We start from the raw sequence: 10,212 nt of genomic DNA on the forward strand, positions 1-10,212 counted from the left end.
CAGGAGCACCTTAGTCCTCAAGCTGACATCTTTGCTCTTCAACACTTTAAAAACGTCTTGTGCATCAGATTTGCCTAATGCAATACGTCGCCTGATTTCTTTTTTTTTTTTTGCAATTTTTAAAATATACCATTTTATTGCTTAGATGGTTTGATACAGAACAGCTTTTCTTTTCATTTTGAATTTGGAAGTACTATACAACTGAACACAAAGAGGAACAGCACCTGATTTCTTGACTGCTGCTTCCTTGAGTGTTGATAGTTGATCCAAGAAGAATGAAGTCTAAACACATGGAGTTCCGGTAAGGTGCTATAGGTTAATGTGCTACAATGTGAAGTCATTTGAATCACAAGTTGGTTCAAGCTCACCAGATGTTCCTCAGAAACCCTATACAGAGGCACTATGGGTCGGAACCAACTTGACAGCACTTAACAACAACAATATATACATACACTCTTATATATATATATATATCCTACAAATATATGAATTTTCAAGAGAATATTGTTACATGGATATTTATTTTTCCTGAAAACACCACTATGAATGTGGTTGAGTACTTGTTAAGTACTGTTGAGTCAGTTCTGATTCATAGCAACCCTGTATAGGGTTTCCATGGAGTAGCTGGTGGGTTTGAACCACCAACTTTGTGGTTAGCAGTTCAGTGCTGATTCTACAGCACCACAGCAGGAGTATGTTGCTGTTAAGTGCTGTTGAGTTAGTGCTGACTCACAGTGACCCTGTACAGGGTTTCCGAAGAGCAGCTGGTGAGTTTGAACTGCGAACCTTTAGGTTCAAACTGACCTTGCAATCCACTGCTTATCCTATAGTGCCACACCACAACACACTAGGAGCATACAGCAGGCAACATGATGAAAAATTATTCTTAGAAATTATTCAACATCTCAAGACAAAGAGTTGCTGGGCCTGGGGGCTCAGGACCACAGTCTCAGGTGACACCATGGGCTATTGGCATAACATAGTCCGCAAAGACGTGTTCTACATACTTCTTTGGTGAGTAACGCCTGACATCTTAAAAGCTCATTAACAAGACTTCTTGTGTGGCACTGTGGGCTAATGTGCGGGACTGCAAAGTTGGTTTAAACCACAAGGTTGATGGTTCAAGCTCATCAGTAGCTCCACGGAAACCCTATACAAGGATGCTATGGGTTGTAACTGACTTGACAACAATTAACAACAACAACAAGATGCAACTATTGGTCTCTCCATGTGCATAAGAAATCAGAGTGATGAGAATTGAAGAAGCTTGAAATCAATTAGTCCAATGGGCTAATGGAACATGTGAATAAACATCAGTCTCCATGACTCTGAGACCAGAAGACCTAGATGGTGCCTGGCTACCACTACCAACTGCTTTAAAAGGGATCATATTAGAAGGTTCTGGATAGAGCGGTTTTGTGAAACAAAACTCAAAATTATTTTTAAAAAACCCACGGGTTTTCTGGCCAAAAAAGACTGCAGGAAACTGAGATTATGACCCTCAACAACCCTCAGGTCTGGAAAGGAACTCACCCTCGTGGCCCAATTTTCAGCCAAGCAGTAAATATAGGGGGAACAACATATGCTTGTCATGGAATAGTCAATCATTCGAAATCAAAAGGGGAACATTTATCTAAGGACAAAGTTGAAAAGGGATGGGAAGATGGGTGGAAAGGAAACAGAAACCACAGGGAGGAAGCAGGATAACTGTTGTTGCAGGGAGGGGATTGCAATAATTGAGATGAAACAAAGTGTATGATTTGTTGAATGTAAAACTGATGATCTGTTCTGTAAATAAACCATCACTCAATTCACAATAAAAATAAAATAAAAAAAAAGACCATTGGTATGAACATGGTGGAATTAATTCTTTACTTGTAAGAGTTTATGTTTTATTTAGTTTCCTTTAAGACATACAACAAAAACAAAAAAACTGACATTAGATTTTATTTATACTGACCAATATAAAATAAAGCAGTACTAGATGGCTAATCCCCATAACCAAAACCCCTATATTGTTTGCTTGCACAAAGAAAACATTGAAAATTGTTTTAGGACAATGAAAAGTAAAAGGTCCCCTTCCACCACTCACATATACCAGGGATTTGAAGGTTGGGTGATGAGATAAGGAAACATACTCACAGAGCTAGGAAGAAATGAATTCGTTGGTACTGCCAAGAGAAGAGGCCAGCCCGGCTAAAATATGCAATTACCATGGAGAGGAGATACTAATAAAAAAAAGAAAAATAGAGGAGTGGTCAGATCCTTAGGAGAACTGTGTGTTGGATGAGTGTGCTTACTAGTGGGCAGTGGGAGCAGCAGGGATATTATAGGAGCATCAGTTCCAAAATTATAGGACACAAAGGGGCGGGAAGTCACAATGCTGTAAGATAACATGACACTGTTGAGCATTGTGCTCAAGATGGTTGAGGTTGTGAGGGGCTTTGTCTTGAGCAAAAAGTTGTTTCCAAAGGTCTGGGAATGAAGGTGGGTCAAAATACAGGACCTAGTGCTAAAAATCCTAAAGGACCTTGGCTGCACTTGAAGGAAGCAACAGGAACCTAAATGGAGGTGTTGCCAGGTACTGAAACAACTAGAAATTTGCTGAGACTCCAAGGAAATTAATAAAGATTGGGAAAAAGAGAAGTAGCATTCAAAAAGCACCATACTAGAGATGTGAACAGTAGTGGAGTTTGGTGGAGACTGTTACCTTGTCAGATACCCTCAGTGTTTTGTCCCAAGCCAAGAATCTTTGAATGACCGGATCCGCTGTGAGAAAAACTATATGTTAGGTTAACATTTGGAACAGGGTGATCCTGAAGTAATCCAGAGTAACATGACAGATTTCTCCCACCAAACCCTTCTTGGAGAACTTCCAGGGCTATAACTAAAGGTTAGCATGAGGGGAGAAGGAAAGACCATTTACTAAGATAGTGAATCTCATTTAGGGTCTCACATAAGGAATGAACATATGTGGGCTACATTTCTATTAGTTTCTGCATCACTAAGACTTTGAAACAAATTATTATGCACGAATGCATTCATTCATAAATAAAATTTAAATTCACATTTTTGTGCTCATCTGATATATTATAGAAGTGGTGTACTGGTTCACCCACTGTACAGATAAAAACATTTGGATTCAAATATATAAAAAAGAGAATATTAGTGGAGGCCACAAGCAAACCCAAGCTTTCTCATTACATTATATTATCCTGTGTAATTTTTCCAAATATTCCTGAAACTTTGCAGTAACAGGAAGCTAAACACCGAAAATAGAATCCTATACCTTACATGTCAGTATAGATACTGGGAATGCCTTCATTTTAGGGGGAAAAAATGTAGGGTGATGTCTGGCCTTCTTCCTACCCAGCAGTCTGTTGAAGACCTCATGGTGTTCAGGTTCCACAGCTGACTCCCACTGTCTTTTCCCCTGAACTGGGAGATCACTCAAGTTCTCCACAGCCCAGCTGTTCTTAGGCTCTGAGGGTATCTCCTTCATGAAAGTGACTGTCCAATTCCTCTTCTGGTCACAAGTCACAGGCAAGGGGCTGGAATGTATCCAGGGAACTGAATAAAGAAAGAAGAGTACAATTTAAAGGCTTTTTCTTTGGGATTAGGCATGTTATTACCCACTTAAACCGGCTTAAACCCTCTCATTATCCTTCCAAAATCTGGGCCTTGCTCTTCTCTTTTCATTGTTCCTTTTTTTCATCTCTTTTCCCACTGTCTTGATAATATAGTTCTTGTGTGGTACTGTGGGATAAGCACTGGACTGCAAACTGAAAGGTGAGAGGTTCAAATCTACCATCACTCCCTGGGAACCCTCCCTATACAGGGTTGCTATAAATCAGGACCTACTGTTTCTCATGATTAATTTCTACCACAGCGTGAGTGTGGGGGGAAGACCTTTTACATGATTCCTCTTTAAATCTTAACTTGTCCCCTTGAATCTTAACTCCTCATCCTCCTTTCCTTACTATTCAGACTCTCCTTTACTCTAGTTCCTCCTCCTCTTCACCTCTTGAATTTCTTCTTCCCATAGCCCTGGTTCCTAAATCTCTCCTCATTCACACAACGACACAGGCAGTGTTTCCTAAATTCCCTGCTTCTTTCTTTTTACTATGTAATCCACCAAAGAATCTTCACAATCCATTCTCCTCACCTAAAGATCCTGGACTTTCTTCCTTCACCACCACTTCCTTGGGACACTCTGTGGAGTTAGGTTGGAGTTTCTCATTGACTGGACTAATGGAAGACATTCAGCCATGACTTCTCCTAGACTGTTCGTTCCTTCCACAAAGTCTAGCACTGCTCATACTTACGTCTCTTATTGGTCCAAACTCTGATTCTGGATTATGGCTGTGACTAAACTCATGCAATCTATTCCAGTTTGGGGAAAATGAGGGGTAAGAAAGAGTCTAAGAAGAAACTCTTGTCCATATCTGCTGCTTAGCACACACTGAGTTTCAATCTTCCAGTCAGGAGCACTGAAACCTGCCGATGTCATCACTGATTCCAACCCATCAGGTCAGTTTTAAGGAAAACATGAGCAACTGCCAGAGTGATAAACATTCTTCTTTTGGAGCTTAGTACGTATCAAACAATTTCTCATGTTGTTGACTTGATCTCTTCCCAATTTCCATGACTACCCTCAATTATCTCACAGTCAATTTTTACTTTTGCCTCACAGAAACCACATTATCTCTATTCAAAACTTGAAATTTTCATCTCCTTTTCATCCTCATTTCAGAACTCTGACTGGTGAAAGGGAATGGTACCAATAAGTAAATTTAGGGTAAGAATTGATAAGAACTTAGAGTGAGATTAATATTGAAATGACCTTTTGTTGTTGTTTAGGTGTCCATGAGTCAGTTCCAGCTCATAGCATGTATTACAGAGCATAACACTGTCTGGTCCTTTATCATCTTCACAATTGTTGCCATGACCGAGCCCATTGTTGTGGGCACTATGCCAATCCATTTATTTTGAGTGCCTTCCAGTATAAGGAGGGTATCCTCCATTACTATATCAGATAATGTCCTATTGTTATTCAAAGGTTTTCAGTGGCTAATTTTTCACAAGTGGCCCACCTGCTCCTTCTTCCTAGTTTATCTCAGTTTGGAAGCTCTGCTGAAACCTGCCCACTATTGGTGACCCTGTTAGCACCCGAAATATCAATGGCACAGCTTCCCACATCACAGCAACATGCAATCCACCACAGTACAATAAACAGACAAGTGGTAGTATAAAATACCCTAGGCACACTAACTTATTACATGACAGACACAGTACAAACAGTTTTCAAATGTACTCTGATCACCATTTGCTGAGATGTGCTAAGTACAGGGACCTTTCTTGGTGTGAAGAACTATACACAATCACCAGCCTCAGGTATATTAGAAGATTAAGGAAAAGCTCTTTTAGAAGTTAATGTGCTCAAATATTTAAACTAGGATATAAATTATCAGTCAACGCTTATCTGAAAGTTTGTCATACTGGGTGGCTTATCTTTTTCTGTGATGCTGGAGACTATGGACCCAAATATCAGTAGGGTCACCCATGGTGGAAAGGTTTTAGCAGAGCTTCCATACTGAGACAGACTATACTTCCAAGAATTAGCCACTGAAAATTTTATGGATTGCAACAGAACATTGTTCGACTTGCTCCCTTTGTACACATCATAAGGAAGGCTCACTCACTGGAGAATACATCATGTTTGATGAACCAGAGAGTCAGTCAGAGCAATTGTTAATGAGATGCCCCAGCACAACAGCTGCAGCAATAAGTTCAAGTAAGCTGCCAGTCATGAGGATGACACAGGAATGGCACTATTTCGTTTTACTATACATAAGCTCACCATGAGTTGGCCTCTATCCATCTATTTACCTATCTATCTATAAAATACTAAGGAGTATGTAGATCATTTAACATCTGTTCCCCAATTCTGGTAATGCCAATATGTACATCAACTTTTCTGAGTATGTAGCCTTTTCACTTGAATTTCACTATCATTTATATGTAATTCAGATACAATGTCAAACATGCAAAAATACAAAAAAAGGAAAAAAAATCATCTCTATCTCAAGACAAAATATGATTTGAAGATTGAGGAAATTACAAGTCATATTGTATCACAGTATCCAAGCAAGGCATATAACAAACTTCCTAAAACGTATCTCTTTAGCAATGTTAAACACATTATGCCTATTAAAATGGTATCTGAGGGCATGTTTTTGATTCTTTGTTTACACTTTGATAAGAAGTATCTCTGTCATTTTTTGGAATGTCAAAATTTTACATTTTTCACAATTAAGTATTTCCAAGTCCAATAAATATGAATAAACAGAAATAATTATATCCAATACACATTGACCATTCTAATCACCAGTAATAATCAACACATCTTGATTGCATGTTTGGTTAATTTCAGATTGAAGAAGTTGGTAGAATTCTTCTATTTCATCCTCACTGGCTTTAGTGGTTGATGCATAAATTTGAATGATAGTGGTATTAACTGGGCTTCCCTCTAGGCTCATGGATATTATCCTATCACTTATAGCACTGTACCTCATGACTGATCTGCATATGTTCTTTTGACGATGAATGCAACACCATTCCTCTGCAATTTGTCATTTCTGGCATAGTAAACCATGTGGTTGTCAGATTCAAAATGGCCAATACTAGTCCATTTCAGCTCACTAATGCCTAAGATATCGATGTTTATGCATTCCATTTCACTTTTGACAACTTCCAATTTTCCCAGATTCATACGTCGTACATTCTATGTTCCGATTTTCAATGGATGTTTACAGCTGTTTCTCTTCATTTTGAGTTGTGCCCCATCAGCAAATGAAGGTCCCACAGGCTTTTCTCCTACAGGCTTTACTCCATTTGCATCATCACATTCAACTCCACTTTGAGGAAGCAGCTCTTCCCCAGTCACATTCCAGCCTGAGGGACTCATTTACTGGCACTATTATCTGACAATGTTTCTCTGCTATTCATAAGGTTTTCAGTCACTAAATATTTTGAAGTAGTTCATCACTCCTTCTTCCTAGTCTGTCTTCGTCTGGAAGCTCATCTGAAACCTGTCCACCATGGGTGGTATTTAAAATACCAGTGACATAGCTTTCAGAATCACAGCAACTCACAAGCCACCACAGTACGACAAACTGACAGATGAGTGGTTGTGAAAGTAAATAGGACTTAAAACATTTACTGATGAAGATCAAAGACCATAGCCTTTGGTATAGATTACATCTCAATGTAAAGACAACAAAAATCCTCACTGCTGGACCAATAAACAACATTCTTATCAAATGAAGAAAAGATTGAAGTTTTCAAGGACTTCATTCTGCTTGGATCAACTATCAACACTCACGGGAGCAGCAGTCAAGGAATCAAACGATGTATTGTATTAGGCAACTCTGCTGCACAAGACCTTTTTAAAGCGTTGAAGAGCAAAGATGTCAACTTGAGGACTAAGGTGCGCCTGAACCAAGCCATGGTATTTTCAATAACCTCATATGCATGCTAAAGCTGGACAGTGAATAAGGAAGACGGTACAAGAATTGATGCTTTTGAGTTATGGTGTTGGAGGAGAATATTCAAAGTGACACAGGTTGCCAAAAGAACCAATAGACCCATTTTGGAAGAAGTGCAGCTGGAGTGCTCCTTGGAGGTCAAGATGGCCAAACTTTGTCTCTCATACTTCGGACATATTGTCAGGAGGGACCAGTTGCTAGAGAAGAATATCATGTTTGGTAAGGTGGAGGGTCAGAGAAAGAGAGGAAGACCCCCAATGAGATGGATTGGCTAAATGACAGCATCAGTGGACTGAAGCGTGGCAACAGTAATGAGGTTGGCCCAGGATCGGGCAGTGTTTCATTCTGCTCTGCATAAGGTCGCTATGAGTCGGTACCAATTTGATGGCACCTAACAACAACAACACATTGACTATGTTCCTATTTTTAATGCAATAAGCAACTCAGAGAATTGGATGAAGTCTCAGGCACAATCTGAATAAACTTTGGCTCCCCTACTCCAAATGAACTCAGGCTCTAATATGATACTGCCACTGATGGGGATTCTGTGTTCCATAAAGAGGCATGTCTACTGTTGTAAATGGCTAATGGTTAGGAAGATCTGAACATTTTGAGTATGAACCTTTTGGTTCAGGTTCATTTCAGAAGCAATGTACTACTGGTAGGGATTAGAAGCTACAGCATTCCAGATAGTATCATATATCTACCCTTAAGTTCATCACTTGGCTTTCCCTCTAAACTTCCGAATGTTTTCTTCATGATTACTTCCATTATTTGGTAATCATCACAGACAAGAGATGAATCAAATGAATATTTTTCTCTCTTAAACAATGATTTACTCCTGAACTACAACCCATCTTTGAGTATTAATGAAAGAGCAATGGGCGCTTTCAAAAACCCTAAGACCTATGGAAATGTCATCCATGTATGAACCATGAATGGGACCTCACTCTACGAATTTATACTCTTTTCATTGCTAAAATCCAGGAACAATAGCACCCTATCTACTTGCTCTAGATGTCAATGAGTAAGCACTGAAGAGTAGGTATTGTTATTTTTGTTTCAAGGATATACAAGGGGGCTTCAACATGTTTGTAGAATAATTCTATTATTCTTCAATTCTATTCCATGAATTTTTTGAAGCCCCCTCATACGTTACAGTATTGGAAAGAATGGAAAGATGAAATAAACAGGATGTTCATCCTCATAATAAAAATCCTTGATTGAGTAGTTACTATATTCTAAACACGTGTTTGACATAGATTAACTCCAATTAACACAACTCTAAGAACTGTGCTAGTATGAACTCCACTTTACAGATGAGAAAACCATAACAAAGGAGGAGGTTAAGTAATTTTTCCAAGGCCAGTGCTAAAAAGAAGTTGAGTTAGCATTCCAGCATAAGCAGTCACATTAAAAAGACTTTGCATCTAAACACTGTATTAAAGATTCTTGTCTAAGAATGTCCTAGTGGAATTCACAGACAAAAATGTTAGAGGTAAAAAATATAGTTTACAAAATAGAAAGACTACTTCTTATAGTAGTATCCAGGACATATCATAAAGAGGCTGGCATCTGAGATGGTTTGGAGTCAGTAAATAACCTTAGAACTAGGGCTTATTGTTGTTGTTAAATGTCATCAAATTGATTCTGACTCACAGTAACCCTGTAGAGAGCTTCCAAGGAGTGACTGGTGGGTTTGAAATGCCAAATCGGTGGTTAATATTCCAGTACTCATGCTACAGTGCCACAGCAGGACTCCAGGACTTCTTAGCATGATTGAAATGGCTGAACCCAGACCTGAATTGAAACTCCATTTTGAGTTAAGCTGTAGCTAGGTTTGAAATCTACCTGTGGGAGGATCCAAGATCGCAAACTCAGTAGTTATACTATTTTTGTTGTTGTTGTTGTTAGGTACCATTGAGTTGGTACCAACTTACAGCGACCCTATGTACAACAGAATGAAACACTGCCCAGTCCGGGGCCAACTTCATAATTGTTGCTACACCTGAGCCTATTGCTGCCATCACAGTGTCAATCCATCTTGTTGGGGGTCTGCCTCTTTTTCTCCGACCCTCCACTTTACCAAACATGATATCCTTCTCCAATGACTGGCCCCTTCTGATAATATGTACAAGGTATGAAAGACGAAGTCTGGACATCCCAGCTTCCAAGGAGCACTCTGGCTGTACTTCTTACAACACTGATTTGTGTGTTCTTTTGAAAGTCCATGATACTTTTAATATTCTCCTCCAACATCATATATCAAATGCATCAGTTTTTCTATGGTCTTCCTTATTCACTGTCCAACTTTTGCATGCATATGAAGTTATTGAAAATACCATGGTTTGAGGTAGGCACCCGTAGTCCTTAAACTGACATCTTTGCTCTTCAACACTTCAGAAAGGCCTTGTGCAGAGATTTGCCTAATGCAGTATGTTGTTTGATCTCTTGATTGCTACTTCCATGAATGTTGATGGTTGATCCAAGCAAAAGGAAGTCTTTGACAACCTCAATATTTTCTCCATTTATATGGATGCTGTTTATTGGTATTGTGGTGAAGATTTTTGTTTTCTTTACATTGAGATGCAACCCATATTGAGGGTGGGTCTTTGATTTTCATCAGCAAGTATTTTCAGTCTTCTAGTAAGCAAGATTGTATCAT

The 10,212-nt window shown here is 39.1% G+C and overlaps 1 protein-coding gene across 1 annotated transcript in view; it reads right to left on the reverse strand.

Annotated features, from left to right (window-relative positions):
- Positions 1-4,262, reverse strand: part of LOC102814150 (speedy protein E4-like) — a 32,305-nt gene extending 28,043 nt beyond the window's left edge. Inside the window, exons 1-4 of the mRNA XM_006873481.1 lie at positions 4,166-4,262; positions 3,370-3,570; positions 2,711-2,769; positions 2,143-2,228 (exon numbers count right to left, since the gene is read on the reverse strand). Of these exons, the coding sequence (XP_006873543.1) occupies positions 2,143-2,228; positions 2,711-2,769; positions 3,370-3,570; positions 4,166-4,262 (443 nt within the window). The remainder of the gene's footprint in view (positions 1-2,142; positions 2,229-2,710; positions 2,770-3,369; positions 3,571-4,165) is intronic.
- Positions 4,263-10,212: the final 5,950 nt, after the last annotated feature.

The sequence above is a fragment of the Chrysochloris asiatica genome, unplaced genomic scaffold (assembly GCF_000296735.1).
Source record: "Chrysochloris asiatica unplaced genomic scaffold, ChrAsi1.0 scaffold00242, whole genome shotgun sequence".
Taxonomy (NCBI): domain Eukaryota; kingdom Metazoa; phylum Chordata; class Mammalia; order Afrosoricida; family Chrysochloridae; genus Chrysochloris; species Chrysochloris asiatica.